Source organism: Natator depressus, chromosome 3, assembly GCF_965152275.1.
Source record: "Natator depressus isolate rNatDep1 chromosome 3, rNatDep2.hap1, whole genome shotgun sequence".
Classification (NCBI taxonomy): Eukaryota; Metazoa; Chordata; order Testudines; family Cheloniidae; genus Natator; species Natator depressus.
In genome coordinates this window covers 116100506-116124454 of record NC_134236.1, presented here as the reverse complement: position 1 = coordinate 116124454, position 23949 = coordinate 116100506, and the positions used below count along the sequence as shown (strand labels likewise).

The 23949-nt window shown below is 42.7% G+C and overlaps 1 protein-coding gene across 1 annotated transcript in view; it reads right to left on the bottom strand.

Moving 5' to 3' along the window:
* Positions 1-9656: 9656 nt before the first annotated feature.
* The window catches only part of MYCT1 (MYC target 1), a 33877-nt gene continuing 19584 nt past the window's right edge, over positions 9657-23949 (bottom strand). The window contains exon 2 of the mRNA XM_074946989.1: positions 9657-11629. Coding sequence (XP_074803090.1) covers positions 11097-11629 — 533 coding nt within the window. The 3' untranslated portion in view covers positions 9657-11096. The remainder of the gene's footprint in view (positions 11630-23949) is intronic.

Genomic DNA, 23949 nt, shown 5'->3' with positions numbered 1-23949 from the left:
TTGGGTCCGTGGTTAGATAGGATGTATAGCAAGTGGAAACAGAAATAAACCTATGCACTCCATTTGTCCCTCCCACAAGATATAATGACAGGTACGTCTGCACACTAGTGATGGTGAATAACGGAGTAACTTACACTGTGTTTCTTGGTTATGCTGTTGGAGTTCTCAGGTTGTTATAATGCAACAAAATGAAGGAGATGAGTTTAGTGGGGGTTTCTCATGTTCAGTTATAACAGGCTTTTCCCCCTTAGCACAACTCATAGGAACATGTCTGTTGCAGGGCACGTCTTCTCTATAGTGCCCCCTCCTGACCTAATGTGGCACTGCAGGCACTCGCTGCATCTGTTTCTCTTTTTTCAAGACCCACTCAGCACAGTCCAAAAGTGCATAAGACAAAATTCTGCTGTTGGGGTTCTACTTTATTATATACAAATACACTTGAAATAAAGTCTCTCCCCTTGGTGTCAGGAGTCTCACTGCCCTTCTGCTTAGGGCTCAGGTGTGAGAGTGGCCTGTTTGTGCTGGCACTGGCATTGTGCAGCTTTGCTCTCCAACTTCCCTCAGTAACTTCAGGATGCCCAGCTGAGAAGTGTCCCTCCCAAATGGACACCCAGGAATGACCTTGTTCCCCTCCCTGATGCTGTGCCTTCCCCTGGCAGAGGCCGTCTAGCAGTGAGAAGCAATGACCCTAAAGAGGTTCCATAGAGACTTTATTGCTGTCAGTCCCCACGTCACTGATACATAGGTGCCATCCAGAGGTTTGAGATGATGTGGCATTCAGAGGAAACCAGGTTTAAATAAACAACTGCACCTAAATTGCCTCTGAGGAGGCTATGATTCAGGAGTTCTCCTCTTTGATTTTATATCACACTAAATGCCTTACAAATACTGCAGTGAAGAAAAGATCCTCTTCAAGGTCAAGCAGGACATTGATTACTGATTAGTCACTAAGAGTTCATTCGTGAGCCCTCTTACATGCCTACACAGTGGGTGTAAGAAGCCCCTTTATGTCCATCAAGAGACAACCCATGGTGGGGGTACCATGCCTCTTTCATACCCAAACAAGAATGAAAGATGAGTAGAGTCCCCTGGTAGTGTAGCCATTTAATTAACATGCAAGAGGCATTTCAACAAGCAGCATTCAGTAGTTAGGGCATAAATTATGCTCCTATACTTAGTCACTGGCATTATATGGTTTAGGAAATTAGGCTCTGAGTCAGAAAAGGACTTGAGCCCATGAGTAGTTCCGCTGAAGTCAATAATAGGTCAAATCCTAATCCAGTCAGCCATCAATGTGACTATTCACAGGCTTAAAGTTAAGCATGTGCCTAAATGCTTTGCTGGACACGCAATTTTCGACACCTTAGTCATCAACCATGCGGTTAACATGCACTATTTGCAAATCTATCCCCAGTGCAGTAATATTTAAAGAACCATGCTTTTCTTTTCTTTCCTTTTCTTTTCTTTTCTTTTCTTTTGGTATCTACGCTATAGCTGACCCTGAAAGGAGAATGGATTTGCCATCCAGATGTAAATTAACCATGGCTAAACAGCTAGCCTGAAAAGTTTCCTCCATCATTGATTTAGTCAGAGTTCACTGTCAAGCAAGAAAATAAAATAAACAAATATACATATAGATATGTAATATTTACACTCCATTTCCAAATCTTTTGTAATGCGGGCAGTAGCATTTAAATCAACTGGCAGTTCAATGTCAACCAGGAGCTCTGGAGGAAGCAAGAGCACCTATTTATATCTCTTGTGATCCCAGTAAATACATTTAAATGCACTCAATGACATCAAGGACTATGAGTTATGTGACATCCTCACTTCACTAGTAAATTTATCAAGCAATATGTGGCCCTTGTGAATTGTTTTCAGACATGGATTTGTTATTGCCCCGGTGATTGACATCCCTGTCACTGTACTTTAAGACTTCACACAAATACCTGTAGACCAAAAAACACACAGATTGAGAGAGAGAAAATATTTAGCAGACTGTGTGAGTGGAAATGCTGTTTAACCCTTCATGGAAGAAAATAAAATGAGCGCATTTTATACACTAGTCACAGACCAGAAGTAAGTTAATTTGCAATTAACAGGAGATGTACCGTGCTCCTCATATCACTCACAGACTTATGCCTTTTTGAGCCTACTTCTTAGACTGTAAGTGGCTCTGCCAGTTCAAATTCACTGCCTGCCTGAACTAATAATGAGGCTCCCACACTGCAAGAATGCAGAGCGGTGAACAAACTCTGGAAGGATAGCATGCATCTTATTTGATGCTTGATGGCTGCCTACCCTTGCTCCCTGCCTCCATGGACTCAGGATCTGGCACACAGATTGTGATTCCGTGGAGATTAGGATCTTCAGATGCCAAGATCCTCTCACCTCCTTCTGGACCTCTGTGGATTCGGACTATGGAATGGCAGAGTAACTTTTCAGTACCCCTATTGTACTAGCTTGATCGTTTTCAAATTCGTCAGGCTCACATGCAGCTACCCTTAGTGAGTACATCTACACAGTGAGCAGCAGGAAGTGATGGAGTGAGCTTCTGAGCCTGTCAAGGCTGATTTCCCACTCTGGCACTTTGAGTGCAGAAGGTGGGGGCCCGCAAGGATTCTAAAAATTAATACTTGCCGTTCCAGGTTTGTATTAAGCTCCCAAGGTTACAGCTTCTCTCTGACCTTGGATGGGTAGATGCTGCCACCACCCAAATGCAAAAAACCCCTTTGAACACAGGAAGGCACACTTGGGAATTCCTCCCTGTGGGGTACCCTCAAGCCCTTTCACCCCCCCCCCCCCTTGGGGGAAGAGCTGAGAAAGAAAACAAAGGAAATCAGCTGTTGCTACCAGCTAATTAAACAACATATGTACAAACTTCTTAGGACACAATAACTCAATCCTGTTCTTAAAAAAGGTAAATTTTATTAAAAACAAAAAGAAAGAAAATACAGCTAAAAACTCAGACTATTGCTAGATTTTAAAAAGAACCACTTATACAGATTAAGCATTAAAATAACTTTCTTGAGGTCCAGCTTAAAGGTTACAAGCAAACAAAAGCACCTGGGGTTAGCACAGAGGAGCCCACAAGCCTTACAGAAATAAAAGAGATAAACCTAATCACATCGTCTTAGACATTTCCTGATGTACTTACATATCTGGGGTTTCAGATAAGTAGTTTCTAGGTATGATTTTTCATACCTGGCGCAAGCTTATTACAGCATTGCTGCTCTGTGTCTCCTCTCTGGAGAAAACAATAACAACCAGACAAAGGGAAAGTTTTTTCCCAATTTTAAAAAGTTCTAGCCTTCTCACTGGCTCTTAAGGTCAGGTGCCCACTCCCTTCCTTTTACCTATGGGCTTTTTTAACCCTTTACAGGTAAGGCAAGTAGAGAACAGCTACTAAGAGGGATTTTGTAGCTAACTGGCTGGCTGTCCGTAAAAGGGAGCTACCCCTCTCCCCTTCATTTATCACAGAGCCCACGTTACAATGTCTACACAGCTATTTTTAGTACAGTAGAGCAAGCCCTGCTAGCGTGAGTCTGTTGACCCGAGCTCAGAGCCTTGCTGCTGCGGGCTGTGCGGGCCTACCCATTGGACTAGGAGGCCGTAATGGTCGTTAGGGTTTGGTGCAAATAAGTTAAAATTACAAAAAGAGAAACGTAAAGGAAGATGGTTGTGTGATGGTAGTAGAACCAAGGAATCTGTGAATTTAATGCATAACAAGAAACATTAATAAAATATTATTAATTTAATGCAAATTATCAATATTTTCACTAATTGGTAATTTTTTTTACTTGTGTGAGGATATTGGAACATATGACCTTTTCAATTCCAGTTAAACCAGTAGAGTGGTCCTATCAAAGGCCCTGATCCCACAATTCACTGTTTGTAGGCATACTACTGTTTCTGTAAAGAGCTTGAGGAGTCCTGTTTCAAAATAGTTTGTGATCATGTTATTAAAGACTGTATCATGAATGCTTGCCCTCTCTTCCTGGCATTTCTTAATTTTTGAGTGCTTGACTCAACCTTTAACCTTTTAAGCTTTTTTTAAAAAGGTATTTGTAAAGTGTACAAGGGTGCCTACATTACTTAGGAGCCTAAGTTCCATCTTCAAAAGTGACAGAAGCCAAAGTCCCAGAGAAAGTCGATGGGACTTAGGATCCTAAGCCATGTGGGCACTTTTTGAAAAGTTTACCCAATATAGATGTAAGAGATGGAAAACTATGTTTGTCCAGTGCACAGGGATTTCTGCAGGAGACCTCTTGTTTTATTCAGGATGCTCATAAATATCTGAATGCTGAATTATTATGTCATGGATTCACCAGGATTTTGCAAGGCAATTCAAAGCTTTACGAAATGACTGTCCATACCATTTTATGGCATGTACCCAAGGCCTTACAGAAAAAAAAATACAGTGCTTTGAAACTGGCAAACTAATTCAGAAGGGTTTATCAAACAATGCAAGCTAATACATTTCACAAACTGATTCTTTGGTGCCACCTTTTCTATTGCTTGCCAAAGCAACAAAAGAATTAGGTCTGAGGAAGACCTCTGGATTTTTACCAACATTTTGACAGAATCCAGAGAGAGAGGGATTCTGAACTGCCTGGTGTCATGAGAAATATCAGTTTTTTAAATCACTCTAAAAATAGTCTCTATTTAAACGGTACACTTGAAATTCTTTGAAACTAGCATGGCACAATGAATTTTCCAGGGAATTTTGTGCTTTTGAGAACACTGACAGTAGGAGCTATTTAATTTATCCTCAGAACACATGTAGCATGGGGAGAGAAAACTTCCTCACTCTGACTCACCAGTGTGCCTCAGCCCAGTTCTAGAAGGATCATATGCAGAGTTGAGGGAGTAGTGTAGTCTTGAGGTGCCTCTAATCATTGATGGCTTCACTGATATTATCCAAAAGGCTGTAAATTATTGCCAACTATGATTTTCACACCTGTCCACTAGGAACAGCTTGGGTATCATTCCCTTTTTTCGCATAAGTCACCAAAGTGCTGGCATCTGGCAATGACTTTGGGTCACTACAGACGTGGGTCTGGATTTGAGCGGGGGGGTCTAGAGGTGAACGGTTTCTTGTCTAATTGCCAAGAGTCTGAGCCATCCTACCACCCCAGTCAAGCCTTACTTAAACCAAATGGCTACTCAGCACCAGTATTTCTATTGTTTAGTGTCTATAAGGGCAAAATTGGCCTGTTTTTGCTGCTGAACAAAGAAAATCCTGTTTTCAGTGCCTGTTGCCATTTCATCCTGTCTGTACAACAGAAGCCATAAAACTGGCTTACAACGGTACGTCAGCAGAGTCTGTTTCATGTTTGTCATGCATCTGCCACCATCACGTAGCAGCAAGTGGCAATGTAACAAGCATCAAACCTTTTTAGATGCAGTACAAGGAGGAGTGTGCTTAGTGACCCTGCTGTACCTTTGTAAGCGATTTGTTACTATTCATTAATTTCTGCTTGCACTGGACTGGTGAGTGGCCCATAGAACATTGAGCTCTCATTCAGGCTGTTTACTTGGGCTGTACCCTCTTTGGGGCAGGGATGGTCTTGTCCCTCCGTGTGTGTGTGTATAACACCTAGCACAATGGGGCCACAGTCCTTGACTGTGGCTGCTGGTGGTATTATAAATAGTCAACTGCTGAAGTAATAATTCCCAGATTTTAGAAAGACTACGGGGACAGTAGATGAGGGAGAGAATGCTGAGGGGATGATGGAATGAGGACGTGATAGGGGAATGATACTCAGGGTGCTGAGGAAGACTTTTCCCCTCCTGTTGTTCTCTGAGGTTCAAGAACAGCTGCTGGCAGCCTCTTCCAGTCCTGAGGTGAAGTCTACACATTTGAAAGGGATTAATGATCCTGCTGGATGAAAAGGGCTACAGAAATAAAAATCTATGTTGTTGTTACTCCGAATTGTAACGCACATGCAATTAAGATTTTGTCCTTATCACCAGTTTTTGAAAAGGTAAATAGGCACAGAAGCCAGCCCCTCTGCAAATCAGGTCACTTTTGTCAAGGTGCAGAAAAAAAAAAGATTTAGGTGCCTAACGTTAGGCACCTACATTTGAAACAGTTGGACAAAGTTGATTTATGGTCCTCCTCTCTGTAAAGTACATCAACACTCTTCTTTAATCTGTTTTGGACATGGTAGAGGTAAATTTCCTATTAGTGTTTCCTTTCTTTTCTCCAGAAGCTGCAGTGCATCACAGACATTGCCTAATTTTATAAAGTACCTATAGGTCAGGGATCTGGCATGTGTCATTTCATTTCTGAGTGGACATTTCCAGTAAATGTAGTTTTCAGTTTATAAATTTTCAGATGAGATGTCAAGATGACTAAAAAACTTCATGGTAAATCGCAAGTGAACTTTAAAAATTTGATTTGGCAAAGACATGCCACGTTCAGAGAAGTAGTATTATAATCCAGTAGATGTCTGAATGAGCAATCTGAAATTCTTCAGTAAGAAAAGGTCAAGGAATATAGTGGAAACCACTTGTGTTAATACCTTGGAATGGCATTAATCTGTTCTCTGCATGAAACATGGACAATAGCTTCTGTGTATGATTTAAGGTATGGACAGTGTTTCATTTTAAGAAAAGAAGAGGAAGCATCGTCTAGTGTTTAAAAAGTGCAGGACTGGGGTCAGGATATCTGAGTTCTAGTCAAAGCTCTGCCAGTGACTTCTGTGTGACTCTAGGCAAGTCTCTTAATCTCTCTGTGCTTCCCTTCCCCCACTGTAAAATGCTGTAAGTAATGATTACCTACTGTCCAGTATTATGAGGCTTATTAATTCATTATTTGAGGGTGCATTGAGATCTTCCTGTGGAAAATGCTGTTGTACAAGGTCAGTACAATATCTCTGAAAAGAATGACCCCCCGAAAAAGCCCTCCTGCACCATGACAGAAGGTGAAAAGCACTAATAATTTCACCTGCTAAAAAAATAGAATGCATTTTTTTAAACATAAAACACCTCATTAAACATTGACTTGATAGAGACTACTCATGCTTCAATGTATGCTTACCCACTTTCCCGGATCAAGGACATACTGCTCAAAACCCTGCCAGTTCGAACTCCTTTGAGCATATTTCTTAGAAAGATATCCAATCCTGATTTAAAGACTTAAGGTGACAGAGAATCTACTGCATATTGTGGTTCCAGTTAATTACTCTCACTGTTAAACATTTGAGCCTTGTTTCCCATTAGAATTTTTTTAGTATCAGGTTCTAGCCACTGGATCTTATTATCATAGAATAAATGCTGAACTTGACACTATTTATATAACTTTTCCAGCTCTTTATGTCTGCTTTCTACAGCAAGGATTTTACATATAAATTAGTTCTTTCACATGTAAAATGTAGCTTAAGGAAAATCATGCAGTACAGATTATAATTTCTACCTTTATTTCACATTTCAAAGTCTCCACAATGCTTACAAAATATTCATATCCATTATTGTTTAAGCTGTTAGTTAAGCAGCTGACTTCCAAATTGGTTATGCACAAAATATTTCAAATTTTGAACTCCTCTAATCCAGGGAATGTCAAACAGTTTTTGTGTCCAATGAAGATTTCAAGAGAAAAAAATACAGTACATTATAGCTTTTCTTCCTATATTACTTATTAAATATAGTGTAATACAAGGAATAATATATCATGTAAAGCTCTATTGCAAATCCTGCATTTATAACCCATAAGTACATATTCAGTTATTTTAAAATTATTTCTCTGTGAAGGAATTTCTAACACCTCGGTTACACACTGTGGACCAAATCCTCCTTGCTGTTCTCATTCAAGTAGATCACTAAAGTCAATGAGCAAGGGGGGCAGGGTTAGATGCAATTTTTCATGGGCATGTTACAACAGATGCCATTATCTGCAAGAGAGATACTGTGTAAGCCTTTAGAGTACAGTGAAGCCTACTGGAAATCTAAATAAAAACAATAAGAGATCTAATACAATAATAGAAGCCTCCTCCCATAAGAGTATCATTTTACATAGGAATATAAGAGCAGCCATACTGGGTCAGATCAATGGTCCATCTAGCCCAGTATCTTGACTCCTACAGAAGCCAGAATCAGAGTTTCAGAGAGTGTGGACAGAACAGGGGACTTTAGAGTAACCCACCCCTGTCTTCTCCTCCTAGTTTCTGGCAGTCAAAGGTTTAGGGTGGCCCTAAGCATGGTGTTACATCCCTGACCATCCTGGCTAATAGCAACTGATGGGCCAATTGACCATGAACTTATGTAAACCTTTTCTGAACCCAGTAATACTGTTGGCTTCACAATATCCATAGCAATGAGTTCCACACATTAACTGAACATTGTGTGAAAAAGTACTTCCTCTTGTTTGTATTAAACCTGTTGTCTATTAATTTCATTGGGTGAGCCCTGGTTGTTGTATTATGGGAAAGGGTAAATAACACTTCTCTCTTCACTATTTTAGGGCCATATCCTGCCATCACTGGAGTCAGATGGCGTTTTCAGACCTAGTAGTGTTCTTAGTTTACTCTAATCCATACTTTCTAAAATAAAATGCTGTATGCAATCTGTATGGACAACGTGGAGCTCTAGCAATCAGGTTTAACTTCTTAAAATTAAAAAAAAATTGCACATATAAAGAACAAAAGCCAGTCTGATACATTCAAATTAGTTTGCCTTTACAGTTAGAAAGCTGGACAGGTTGTTTAGAATTAATAGTAATGGTTGCAAAGAGAAAATAGCAGGTTTAGAGACTGCAGTGATAAGAGCAGTTATGGTTACTCTGGGCCCATTCATGAGAGGGGCTGAGCACTGCAATGCAATACTGACCGTGGAGGAAGTTTAAGGTGTTATCCACTTTGTCTGTTCCTGAGAGCTGCTCCCATTAACTACAACTGTGGTTGCAGGTCCTCAGTAGATGCACAGGATCATGCCCTCTAAGGATCAGGCCCACTGTAACTAATACCTCTTCCCCTAACCCTCCGTAAGAACCAAAAAGTTCTTAATAAGCCAGGAATGGTAGTGTTGCACAGCAGCAGGGCTGGATTAAGGCAGGGGCTTTAAGGGGGGGGGCCCGCAAAAATAAATCACAGGCAGCGATCTCCGGGCCTCTAAAAGGGGCACTCAGGCAGGCTACCTGCCTGCCATAGCCCTGCACCACTTCCAGAAGCGGCCAGCTGCTGGCATGTCTCTACGGCCCCTGGTGCGGGGGGGTGAGGAGGGGAAGGAGGCGGCTCCGTGTGCTGCCCCTGCCCCCAGCACCATCCCCGCAGCTCCCATTGGCCGGTTCCTGGCCAATGGGAGCTGTGGGGGTGGCACTTGCGGGGACAGCACTTGTGGGCGCAGGCAGCATACGGAGACCCGCTGCCTGCCTCCAAGGGGCGTGCAGAGACAGGCTAGCAGCCAGCCGCTTCTGGGAGCAGTGTGGGGCTATGTCAGGCAGGCAGGCAGGCATCCTGAGCCCTGCTGCACCGCCGGCCAGGAGCCACCTGTGGTAAGCACTTCCCAGCCGGAGCCTGCACCTCACACCCCCTTCTCCACCCCAACCCCCTGCCCCAGATCAGAATTCTCTGCTGCACCCAAACTCCCTCCCAAACCCGCACCACCTCTGCACCCCAACCTCCTGCCCCTGCCCCCTCCTGCACCAAACTCCCTCCGAGGAAAAAGACTTGTATACAGGGGTTCCACACAATCTAATAGCCCCTGGCCCACAGGAGAGTTAATCCGGCCCTGCACAGCAGGTGGTACTCGCTAAACTGAAATGCCCTTCTCTGTGTTCAAGTCTGAGACTATCCACCGTGGAAATGATCCAGCTCCCGTTGCAGTCAATGGGAGTTGAATCAGGCTCCATGTGTCTGTGCTATCTCCGTTGCTCCCAAGCCTGGACTTCTCACATGTGAATACAATCAGTCACCGCTAAGCCAGTGGGCCAGCATGTTATAATAGCTCTACAGGTCTGACAGTCAAAAACAGGCATTAATCTGTCCTAAGCATCTCCATACTCTAAAGCAGTTTCATTATTTTAGACTGAAGGCTTGACATCCTGGAGTCAATGGGAGTTTTGACATTGAATTTGGTGGGGCCAGGATTTCACCCTAGACGTCTAAGAAATTTTCTTTTAGCAAAATGCAGGATTTCACTGTATTATACATCAGGAAGGATGAAACGTTAGTACAAACTGAAAAACAATTTAAAGAAAGGAAATGAGTATTCCCACAGAAAAACAGGAAGCTCAAATAAAAAACAGTTGCCATTCATGTTGTTTATCTTAGGGACCAAGACTAGTATCCTTGTAACCTTATAGGGTAATAAAATGTGACCCCTGTTAGGTTGCAGGACGAAGTCCTCTTATAGAGTTATTCCTTTTTCAGTCGGTTAGAAATTTCTCCCATGGCACAAATGTTGGGACACTCCATCTTTTTTTGCCATATTTTTGGGAATTTGTGGTAAACAGGACTGGCCTGTGGTCATTTGGAGCCCCCTACAAATATCAAAACAGGGGCCCTAGTACCTGCCACAAGACTGTGACACTAAAACCACTTTAAACTCTACTTCTTCCAAGGGATTCCTGAGCTATAGGAAACCCTGTGGTCCAGGAGGCATAGAACCAGCCCAGGATGTAAGAGATGAAGGAAAGTATCTAATGAAAATTTAAGACTCACAGACAAATGTATAAGAACAAGATTTCAAACAAACATAATGAATGGGTGAACTTTGCAGGAAATTAATAAGCGATTATCAACAAATGGTTCCTAATGTCGCTCGTTTCTTCATTTAAGTTGCCAGTTTTGTAGCCTGCAGAAGTTTCTTTCTTCTAAACTAAAAGCCTTACAATGATTACAGATTAAAGGTATAATATAAATTCAGAATTACACTGCAGACCAGTTCAGTTGGTGGGGGAGGAGGGGTAAGATCCTTGGGGCTGCAGGATACCACACCTTGCCCTAGCAAATCAGTGTCACCTGTGCATGTCCCTTCTGTTTGCCTGCAGCATGCCACAGCACCAGGGAGCTTCCCAGAGGCCTTCAGAGCATACAGAAAATCTGCTTCAGATGATGGAGAGTCCTCCTTTTAAAGAAACAAAGAAAGACTTCAGTTCAAGAGTCTGGAAAAGCTTTAATGATGGTCTCATAGGCAGGAGGAGGTGTTTGTGTTGAATGACAGATGCGGAGGCTGTTGTTGGACCAGTGGAATTCAGGACGAGTTAAGCTGTTGGTGGTGGTCCCCACAAGGGTAGTGGTGGTGCTGGTGGGAGACAGAGTAATCAGCTGACTGTTAGTTTCCACAGGGAGTGGAGGGCATTGCAAAAAGGGGTGGAAAGTGGAGGCTCGGAAGCTTGACTTTCTTGGGAAGGAGTTGGCTTGCTCCAGGGAGGCTTGTCGCTGGAAGGTGAGGCTGGCCAGGCTGAGATTGCTACGACGTTCACAGCTGTTGTTACGGTAGAATCCAGTCCTGTTGGCAGCATGGCCCTGAGAAGCAGGTCTGGAACGGCGGCTAGAGATTGATGAGCTCCACTGTGAAATGTGCGCACTGGCTCTGCGACGGGACAGGCAAGTAAACAAAGCCCAGATTATCCCTCCAATCACCAATCCAATCACCATGGACACCGAGAAGGCTATTATCATCTGACCTAAAACACAGAAAATAAACATCAAGGTTGCTTTATTTACCATCCAGACTATTCAGTCTAGAAAATGAATTTGATATGGCAGGCTTCTTAAAACGTGCCCAGACAATAAGGATTAAAGATGTTCGTTTAGTGACATTACAGAGGGCACATGCAACTTGTAATTATGGTGCAATAGAAACACATGGTTTGATGCTGATCTCACTGACACTAGTTTTTAACAGTGTGACTCCAGTCAGTAACTCCTGTTTGATACCAAAGAGAGCGAGGGAAGACTGAAAGTGGCAGGTACTCATGACCTTGCAGGAGGCTGTTAGTACCTATTACAATCAGATGCAGACCAGATGTACGGCTCTACTGGAAAAGCACTGAGATTACTTTGGTCAGAGGTGGCCACTGAAACACAAAAAGCTGATGGACCTTTCCCTCCTCCTGACCCCCAGTTTTGGGGACATATATATGTCAAGCTGTCATTGCACAAAGTGTAAATTTCTAGCCCTCTTACACATGCCTGCACTCTAATAATCAGCATTGAGAGGTTCTGGAAAATATCCTAGCTAGAATAATTTTCTTACCCACATGATCAGCAGTGTAACAGAAAAAGGATCAATTTTTTCCTCAGACATCCCCATCCATTTCTAAAAATGGGTGAGCCACTTCAGCTAACTCTTTACCTATTTCTAGAACTGAGCACAAGCAAACCTTGCACTGAGGTTCTAAAAGGTATGGTGATGTGTGTGTGTGTGTAAGAGAGAGAGAGAGAGAGAGAGAGAGAGAGTGTGTGTGTATATAATATTTCCATTCACTTCATATGCTTTTGCATTCTCAGGTTCTAGATAGAACTAAAAGCACCACAGACCTCATATGCGAGCTTATTAGATTTTCAGATATTTTGGACAAGCTCCAAATAAGCAACTGACATTTTGGAAGTTTAGGTGACCACTCCAGATCCCTAAATATGAACTTTTGGAGTTTTTCCCCTTGACTACTTCTTGCCTGTTACTTCTGCTCTCTGATATGTATGGTTCTTAGCAGCATTCCCAAATGGGGATGAACAAGTGAAGACAGGTCAGAGGATAATTGCATGGGATATTGTCTGAGAGCATTATTCCCAGCTGGGAACATTCTGGCATCTATTCAGCTCCAAAGTGGCCTCAGTCTGAACACAGTCAAACTGGGACACCTTTCTGGCCCACAAACTCCTGGCAGAGCATTGTGCTGTATGGCTGACTGAGCCAAAAGTAATGTGGTTTTCCCCTGTCCAATTAATGTTAATAGGAATAGGCCAGCTACATGCAGGAGCCTGTTCTGCAACTCTCAGTTATGGAAACAGAGATCTAAATAGTTACCAGCAGCATTCAGGTGAGTTCATATTCATTATACTCCATTCAAAATGCCTTCACAGAGGCACAATGCTTTACAGGGCTCCTCATTTGCATGGTGTGGGGAGCAATTTGTTATGCCCATTTATGTGTCCAAACAGCTTTCCTGGCCATTGGGTAGGAGGGCAGAGCCATGTCTCTTTCCAATTACTGCCCACTTGCTCTCAGCATGAATCACCTTGAGAACAGCTCATACACTTCCACAAGTGCCAGAGGTGCCACTTGGGTAGCCATGACTCCCTCCTACTTCCCTGAACAACCACGGAAGGGTACAGTCTAGCTCTTATGATGACTTTTTGTCATCTAAACCAGAATACATGAGTGTACTTTGGGGACTGTCTGGGAATTGACTTTCTACCTAAGAGACTTTATACGGCCACCCATCACCACAGTATCTGAGCAGCTACTCTGTCACTGGGACAGAGGCAAGAGGGCATGCTGTCTCCTCAGCATTTCAGCAGCCCTGAGTCCAGCCAGTGACTATAGTGATCACTGAGCCCCGCGGAGAGGATCTGGCCCCAAATGACTATAGCCAGACATTTTTACCACCTATACATGCAAGTAAACATTTCACATTATTAAAAACATGCAAAGAAATTGACAAAATATTGAGCGCAGCACTTCAGTCCTTTCCCCAACTGTTACCCATCCAACTAGAACACTCAGCTGTTATTAAACTTCTGTGCCTTTATATGCAAATTAACAAATACAGGGTCAAAGTCCTCTGTAGTGTTATTCCACTGAGGTCAGACAGACTATTGCAGTGTCTACACATTAAATCTCATTTCCTTTCACAAAGCATACATTTTAGCCTCCTCTTTTGTTACTTCAGTCGTTTAGGTGGACACACAGATCCCAATCCCCCTCCCATACACACACCCAGAACTCACCTGCTTCCACAGAAAATGTGGATGCACTGTGGCAACTCTAAAGGGTAACATTTATCCCCATGCAGTGGGCCAGCATAGAGCGTAGGCACCAATGAAGCCCTAAGGGTATGTCTACACTGCAATTTAACACCCATAGCTGGCCTGTGTCAGCTGACTCGGCCTCGCGGGGCTCAGGCTAACGGGCTTGGATCCTGAGCTCTGGGACCCTGCAGTTAAACAGCCCCTTAGTCTGAGCACCACGAGCCCAAATCAGCTGATGGGACCAGCTGCAGGCTTTTTATTGCAGTGTGGACATACCCAAGGAGCTTTAGTGGGACTTATATGGTGTATAGTCCTTGTGTTAGCCCCCTGCAAAACATGAATTTCATCCAAATGTAGTAAATACTGAAAACTGCATCTATTGATTTGTGAATCTATATCCATCCATTTCCATTCTAGAATGCTCAGTCATCAAAAGCAACAAGTACATTAGAGAAAGTATTACAATGCTTCACTCGAGCAGAACTTGCCACACCTGGGTTTTTGGGGCATTGGTGTCTTTACACAAATTACTGTGACCTCCACGCAGTCCCTCAGAAGAGCTAGAGCAGCTTCAAGCTCTAACTTGCCCTGGCAGATAGTGTCTCCTCAGGAGCTGTGATCAGGGTGCCTGTATGGGCCACACTGAGAATGCTACACTCAGGGCAGAATGCAAGGAATGGGGCAGAAAATCCCCCAACTGGTGGTTTATTCAATAATTAGATTCACCAAGCCAATAACAAAACAGCTTCTGTAATACCACACTTGTCACCAAGAAGCCAAACACAGTCCCCTTTAAGCATTCCAGCCCTTGACTTCCATCTAGACACTCAAGTCTAATATAGTGAGAGGTTATTTAAAACCTGGTTCACCATATGTGAAGTCCACCAATCCCAAAAGACCAGAGACTTATCTCCAGGTCGATATGAGTCTCAGATCTTACCCAAAAAGAAAAGGAGGACTTGTGGCACCTTAGAGACTAACAAATTTATTTGAGCATAAGCTTTCGTGAGCTACAGCTCACTTCATCGGATGCATTCAGTGGAAAATACAGTGGGGAGATTTATATACACAGAGAACATGAAACAATGGGTGTTACCATACAGACTGTAACAAGAGAGTGATCGCTTAAGGTGAGCTGTTACCAGCAGGAGAGTGGGGGCGGGGGGGGTGGAGTCTTTTCTCAGACAATACCTTCAGCAATAGCCATTCAAACTATCAAGACAGTTCACAGGTGATTTACTATGTGGAATTACAAGCTCCCAGGGGAGATTAGGACAATAATATTATTACACCACAAGTCCCATCTAAATGATAATATCCCCTTTTGATCTCCAAGTCAATAGAATGCAGTAATGAAGCATTATAAGACAGAAATAGAATAGAGCATCTGCACGTTAATTCGATCACGTTGTTAGATTGCTAATAGGATGCAGATAAACATAGACACATTTAGCTGTTACTCTTTCATTCTCTAACAATACAGGCAAACAGGTTAAAGATTCTAGTCTACTTTAACATGGCTTTGATAGATCTCTGCAAGGAATGGCCCTCTTTACCATTGCAATACCCTTTTGATATGTCCTTAAGGGTTGCTTACAGGTCACCTAGTTTGCTGATTGTTTAACCTTCACTGGCTCAGCATTACAGGAGCCAATCCACCAAGCAGGATTGCTACAGTGTAATCTTCTTCCCCATCTGCCCACCCCTGAGATGTCCACAGCCCACCCTGGGAAGTCCCACAAAGAAGAGCAGTGAGAGACCAAGGATCTGGCCCATGGTCTCAATCATATCCTGTCAACACTAGCTTGCATTGGATGGGGGCTGCAAAAGCACCAGGAGGAATGTTGCCTGACAGAGAATTCCTCCTGGAGCTCCCTGCTGCACAGGGAAGTACACCCACCTGTACACCCCTTTGGAGGGACTGTATATTTCCCCCCTTTGGGGTATCTTGTACTTTAGGGGGCACTAAGAGCAGTGCCTAGACTTGGCAACTCTGCAAAGAGTGGGTAAGACTTGTTGCATCCTCCCATCCTGTGGCAACTGAACTGTATTTAAAATAAATACACCATTTACCGATTTAGGGTCCAGTCCAGTCCCAAGCACAGTGCTTGCTTTGTGAGTATCTCATTTTCCTTTTGTGTGCTTAGACTCCATCAGAAAGTATAACATCCTCGTGAGCACAAGATCTACCAGCTGCATTGTGAGGTACTGAAAATTGTATTGAAATTGTTAACTCTCGCTTTAAATGCTCAGTGGGTTTTCCTGGTCCTCCATGCATGGTAGGGGGCTCTGTGTGCAATCTGGGCCTAGTAGCAGTCAGATAGCAACAGACAGGCAGCTTACATTAAGATGGGGTGAATTGTGCCTCTTTGTTTAGGGAGCAGCCTGTTTTGTCTCTCTCTGTTTTTGGTTCTTGTGTTGACAAGGCTCTAGATTTTAAGAAATAAAAATAGAGTTACAGTGTAACCTTTCAAAAATATGTTTTTATCTAACCTTTCTATGTGTATGCCATTAACATAACATGTACCACACCAAGAGGGTAAACAAAGGTTTCATTTGAAAGGCTTCAGTTTCAAATAGTACATTTTAAAAGTAACTAAGTCGTTGGTGATTGACAGACCTGGGTAGCCTTGCCAGTGAATTTCCAAACTTTTCTCCAATTGAGGGCTAGATTATCCCTAGGGAGCCTCTTCTCAACCCCCACCCTCTGCTTTATGTCTCATTCAAGATCCAAGGCAGAATTCCATTCCCTGGGCTCAGAGGACTGTGGAGTTTGCTCCTTCCCTATAATCCTAGGTAGAACACTGCTCTGCCAAGGGTGGCACAGTGGAGCTGGGCCGACGACTAACCCCACCCCACTAGCAAGTTGAACTGACCATCTAAATGGGGGAATATGTAGTGCCCTACAAAAAGATGTAGTAGCAGATGTGCAAGATGCTTCCCACTGTAGCCACCTGCATGGAACTTGGAAGTTGGAACATGGGCTGCAGGAGGAAAGAGTTTGGAAAGAAACCAATTAATCAGTCAGTGTGCACATGCTGCAAATACTAGCTGAAGTTGCAGCACTTTTGTAAACAGTAGCTTTAATAAAGACGGGGGGCTGGAACAATTTGTATAGTGAGGGTGCTGAGAGCCATTGAACCAAACTGTAAACCAGGGGTAGTCAATAGGCAGATTGTGGGCCAAATCTGGCCCGCCAGATGTTTTTGAATGGACCCCAAAATATTTTTATTTATTATTAGCATTATTCTTATTTTTTTATTATTTTCTCCAGAGTCTACCAAGAAATCTGGACCTTGACAAAAATAACTGACTTAACCCTTCATGGAAACCTCTTCAAGCCCCCCCATATTCCAGCACCTATGAATAAAGATCCAGATTAGCTTTTCAAACGTGGAGTCCACTCATATTGCTACCTGGCACGTGAAACATCCAGAATTCCCCCTGGGGTGAAGCAGCTCCTTACTGTGGACTATAACGAAAGGGCCTAATTAAAGACCATTGAAGTCAGTTGAAAGATCCCAGTTGATTTCAATGGCATTTGGAGCAGTCCCAGATACTGCAATCTACTCTAAGTTTTTGGGCCACCACATTCTTTTATTACTGTTTTATTAAAAGGGGGAATAATTTAGTAATCTTATCTGAAATTTAACAAAGGTTTTTGCTTGGGAATATTAACTCAGTGTCAGGCAGGAGAATCCTTGCTCTGAATTCAAGTGCACAGCCTGCTGTAGAGAAGGATTTATTCATGTTAGGGCAAGCCTCTATTTCTCCACAATAATTGGGAGGGATTCCCTCCCCCACTAAAATCTCACAGCAGCTGCACAGACCATAAAATAACTAAATAAATAAATAAATTAATGAAGTGCTGTGTACCAGACAAGCAAATTCTACTGTATGGGGGCTCTAGCAGATTCATGCACAGAGCACATCATGTTCAAGCTGCTTGGTTTTGGTTGGGGTGAAGGAGGATACATCAGAAAGAGTCTCTTGTAGAATGAAGAAGGATTATTTTTGCCCCTTCCCTTTTTAACTTCTTTCCCTCTCATGTTCCTGCAAGCATTTCCTCCCTTGTGCTGGGGCAGTGGATCAGCACATGTTGACGAGACAAAACTTGATTCAACCCAAAGCATGCATGCTAGTTGGAGACTCATTTTTCCCTACTGCCCAATCCACAAACTACAGTGTTTTGAAGCTAGAAACAATGGTTGATCGGGTATTTTCACACCAGCCCATCTCAGGCATGCAAACTTACAGACTGCAAGCCAGCCAAATGGTCTTCTTCATCATAATTTTGCCTTAATGCTAAATGAAATAATCTGTGATATGGAAAACCATGCTTGAGCAGGTGTTTGAAATTTAGTGTAGAACACGGACTAGTGGACAAAAGATGAATTGCGCCTGCATCCAATCAGCAAACTCTTAAATAACTGGAACAGAGAAACTGTGAGGATTGTGACTATTCTGCTATAATAAAGCAATCTCTTCTCAAGTGAGGTTGTCAGCCGAAGTTCATTCTGTAGTCTGATTCATGCAAGATCACAAGCAACAAACTAGATACATTTTGCTAGCACTGATGAAGTAAGGAGTTGAACCTGCTAGGGTTTGGACTTTGCTTCTAAGAAGCCCAGCAAGGTACTTGAGGCTCAGATCAATAAGCTAACCCATGTGGCATACACCATTGTTGTTGTGTGTAGTTTGCCAAAACAATGTCCCTACATCTGACAAGTGTTTAGAATTATTTTATTCCCTGATCTTTATCACCCTCTGATTGTTTGTAACAAATCCCTGATTCAATAGACTGAGTGAATCAGTGGGTTGGCAGAATGAACCAGCTGCGATCTTTGTCATGGCAAATGTTGGAAAAGGGTCACAGTGCGGTGATGGTGAAAAGAACAGAAGTGATTGCCGGCAGCACAGACTGATTCAGGTAATTGGGACACTGGGAAAACAAACAGATGCTATGGAGGCTTACACAGCCGGCCTGGATGGTGGTGGGTTAAGTAGGCAGCTACTTAACACTCCTCTACCTGAAGGGTTTCTAGAAGCTTCCAGAAATAAATCATTAGCCAAACTGAGTAAATAGGAAAATCATGAGTCCCTGAGGTGGAGTTATTATGTTTGCCACCCGGAGAACAATGCTCTTGAACAGAGGTTTACATTTCATAACCAAGCCACCTACCTAGTAACAAGATTGCCCTCTGCTGGCAATCTATACTGATGAAAGTAGAGCAGCAGATAAAATAGTTCAGAGGTTGTTATGCTAGAAGTACTCACAGCAAACCTTCAGGAGATGGAGAGCACCAGGACCAGTACTCTATTTGGTAACTACCAGAAACTCAGGAAGATTCTGAGCTCTCTGGTGTAGACTCTTGGGTTAGTATCCTGCTCAGAGTTTGGAATGCTCATGTGCAGGGGAAATGTTCAAACAAACTTTGTGAAGTACTGTTTACAAGGGATTTGTGACTTTGTGACTGTTTGCATGAAACTCTATCTGTCTTACAGTTGGAGCACTAAACTTGCTTTGTAGCTACGTTACCGGTCTTTGTTCTTGATAAAAAGCTGAAAAGAAAAGTTTAAGATGCCATATGAAAATCATAAAAACCAAGTTAGAGCTCACTTGATTTCCCTAGTGACCAGCATTGAAAGGGATAATAAAGACAGAGTAATTGTAATGACCAAGAGGAAACATCTAGACATCACCGTGTTTTAATTTCCTGACAGCAGCACAGTCGTTTAAAGAACTAAGCAAAGCAGTAACTGGCTCTTCTAAAGAATCCTGTGTGAAGGCAGTCGTAGAAACTGTTACTTCAGGGCTTCAGCCTATTTTCCTAAACGCTACTGAAATAGCAACAAACCGTTTTCATCTGCTCACATGTGTGGTGCACAAGCCTGTAGCACAGCATTGTTGTCTGTCTTGTAAAGACAGAGTCGGAGTAGCATGCACTTTTAAAGAATTTAAACCAATTGAATGTACTGATACAGTGAACATAATTCCACAGTGCAATATTGAATAACCTTTTATTGTAGTAACTACTTAGCTAATAAGACTATCCTATAAAACTGACAGTTAAAATCATTTACACTTTTGATAAAGTATTTAACAGTGCGGTTAAAATGGAGGCTTCACAAATGAAGAGGGATTTCTTTAATGAGGTACATGGCAGTTAGCAGCACATTACAATAAAGAAAATGTACAGTATTGGATCAAAGGTGCAGAACTTCAGCTTGATGTAAGGACTTGAGAGTATGTGATACTTTTAAAAGGTCCTGAATATTAACACCTGAAATTCTATAATATTTTTTTTGGCTGCCTGATGCTGAAGGAAATCCTGTTGGAACCTAAAGCATTAGAGACATTTCTCAAAAACAGTCTCTCATTAAGTAGAAATCTGTGACCACTGAAATGCTGCCAAGGTCAGTGGAGAGAATTCTGCTGATGGATTTAACTTCTGCATCACCAGTTCAAAAATACCCCATGTGTTTCCTTAATGAATCAACTTATATTCTCCATTCCTTGTTCATATTGTCTCATTTCCCCCCATTATTTCTCCTCCAGGTATTTCTTGTTTTCACTTGGAGACTGTCTAATTTTTTAGCAGTTAGTGCCGTTTGTTGAATACTGACTTCAGGCTGGTAACACAGAGGGACCCCTAGTCTAACCTATATAGATTCTTATAACACTCTCATCATCATAAAATCTGATTTCCAGCCACTAGTATTACATTTAGTGTAGCAGGGAAATTAGAAATTGCATCTTCTTTGTTCTTTTCCTTTTTTTCTTTCCTTTTTTTTTTTTTTTTGTGCATGCCATTTTGAGAATACAACTCTAAGTTCTCATCCAGTGGTAATGGGCCCTTCAATTAATTATCTGTTGCTAAGTGTTCTGTTTCTCATTTTGCCGCAGTCTTCCTATGTGATCTTGGGTAAAAACACTTGACCTCTCTCTTTCACAGTTTTCCCCTCTTTAAAATGGGAATAATACTACCTACGCTACAGAATTGTTGTGAGGCTTAATTCATTAATGGGGTGTAAAGGGCGATGAGACCATTACGCAAAAGGTATTGGTATAAATTCAGAATAGTACTATTATTATTGCCTGTAGCTAGTATAATACAATTTTAAAAACTACGTATTTAAAAGTATGGACATATCAATTAAATATTCAAATACACCCATGAGTCATATAATCTCTTAAATAAATGTACAAGTGTAATATATTCCATTTCCCACGCAAAGAAATAACCTTAACTTTGCCTTCATATGCCTTCCTGGCCTCATTCTATAGAAAAGAGAGATTTTTACACACCCTGCTACATATTACAGGTACAGCATGGACTATAAAGCACCACCACATATGACCCACAGATCATCTAGTTTGCTCACCTGCTCTGGGCCAGAAATACTAACATCTTACCTCCTACCCTCTGTGAGCCGACTGGAAACTTGAGCCTCCTGCAACCCAGCATCCTTGTGTTAAGGAGGCCACATATTTCTCCATAATCTTCAAACTCCTCCATTTACAGTCTCTCTTGGTTGTATGTATGTGAGTAAATGGTTGTCTAATTTTATCTGGCAAAATATGGTGTTTCAGTGACTCAGTCATTATTTAACAATAATGCTTTATATATATTCAGTATACGGGGACAAAAAGAACCATGATCCCCTTCTAAAAGCATTCTTAAAGAAGTCATTTGTAAAATCGCCATGTCTGGAAAGGCATGTTCTCAGATTTTCAGAAGAAAGTATGCTGCACCCTAAGAGTTAGCTTTTTTGCATTTTGAAATGGTAAAGGTGGTGGCTTGTTTCGGAAGAGTCAATAGAGGGCTGATTGTGGATCTTATAATGGAGCACTGGTTGCAGCCTTAGCTATAATATGGCTCCATATTCAATCGCCTAAATTAGACTCATGGAAGAAGTTAAAATTCTGCTAAAAAGAGTGAGGAAAATACGAGTCAGTACTAAACTGTGTTCCGTATGACACTGAACTTCTTTCACTTCCTCCCCCGATACAGGGCATAAGATTGGGTTATGTGTGGAAGGATAGTCTTATAAAGCACAAGACTGTGACCCAGACAAATTAGCTCTATTTAGTGCTCTTCCACGTACATCTTTTGTGACTGTGGGCAAGTTACCCTGCCTCTCCGTGCTGCAGCTTACTCATCTGGAAAATGAGGACAATAACACTTGTAATAATAATACATAGCTCACAGGAAGACTGAAGCTAACTTTATGAATGTAGGAGGAACACTTTGTTTCATGCACTTTAATGGTAAAGCACCCCAAGGTAATCAGATGGAAGCCGCTTGGTAACAACAAAGTATTATTCTTCAAAAGGCTTTAAAATGAGGGGCTCAGTAACAAGAATAACTGAAGAACAGTTCTTGGCCCCATGACATGCTGGTCAGATCTGATACTGGATCCAGCTAGATTTTGACAAGTTTGATCCTTAAATCTAGAATTCACCTGGGTGTAACTTACCCTCCAGAGAAGAGAGAGCACAACGAGAGCTTGTTTCCTTGTGTCACTACTGATGCAGACACATTCAAACACTGGCTGAGTCCTTGGCAGAAGAAATACCCTTGACCTCCTCCTAAACCACTTCCAGGGCTTGGAATCTTTTCTCAAATGAGAAATATCCATGACCCTTTGGGGAGCTATCAGCTGTGGGAATAAACAGCAGCCCTCACCTGAGCAGCATAGTAACTGTTGCACACATTTTTTGGGCAAATACAGTGTAAAATATATTTGATTAACTTAACCAAATAATACTATTAAGCAATGTTTTCTTGGCCTTTCTCCCTCCTACCACTACACTTGGTCTTGTTCCTCCAGTGGAATGGTTGAGCCCTGAGAAAGCAGTGACTGTATGAGCAAAAGGATCAGGAAAGTAGCAGTTAGCAGAAGGCAACATACATAGGCTGCAGGGACAGCACACAAGCATGAGATCATGCCCCCTCACCATTACTGAGTTTGTTTTCACCCAGCCACAGCCACTGTAATGTTTACTTCAGGTTTAGCAGACGAATGGCAAAGGGAAACTAAGGGCATGGCTGCACTTGCAGATGTAGAGTGCTTTGAGTTAAACCCACCTTCGGAGAGCGCAGTAGGGAAAGCGCTGCAGTCTGTCCACACTGACAGGAACAAGTGCACTGGCGCGGCCACATTTACGGCACTTGCAGCGGCATTGGGAGAGGTGCATTATGGGCAGCTATCCCACAGAGCACCTCTTCCCATTCTGGCGCTGTGGCTTGTAGGAAGGGTGCAGGGGGTGCGGGGCATTCTGGGTCCTGTCCCAACACCCCGTGATGCATCAGTTCGCATCCCAGCAATCCCTGTACTTCCGTCCACATTTGGCACCATCTTTCAACATTTTTTGTACTGTGCACTCTGTCTTCCTTTTTGGTCTGCGGGAATGGATCCCGAACTGCTGAGGAGTATGCTGACAAGTCTCGCCAGCACGTCACATTTGGCAGTCAAGTTATTTCTTATGATCCAAAGTGACAGTGAGGGCTCCAACGACGATTTCGACTCGAGTAACGAATATGACACAAGTTTGCTTGTGGCATTCATGGACACGCTCACCACCGTGGAACGCCACTTTTGGGCTCAGGAAACAAGCACTGAGTGGTGGGATCACATCGTCATATAAGTCTGGGATGACGAGCAGTGGCTGCAGAACTTTCAGATGAGAAAAGCCACTTTCATGGGACTGTGTGAGGAGCTCGCCCCAGCCCTGCAGTGCAAGGACACGAGATTGAGAGCTACTCTGACGGTGGAGAAGTGGGTGGCTATTGCAGTCTGGAAGCTGGCAATTCTAGACAGCTACCAATTGGTCACTAACCAGTTTGGAGTGGGAAAGTCGACCGTTGGACTCGTGTTGATGCAAGTTTGCAGGGCCATTAATCGCATCCTGCTCAGAACCATGACTCTGGGTAACGTGCATGACACTGTGGCTGGCTTCACACAGATGGGTTTCCCTAACTGCGGAGGGGCGATAGATGGCACACACATTCCAATTCTGGCACCA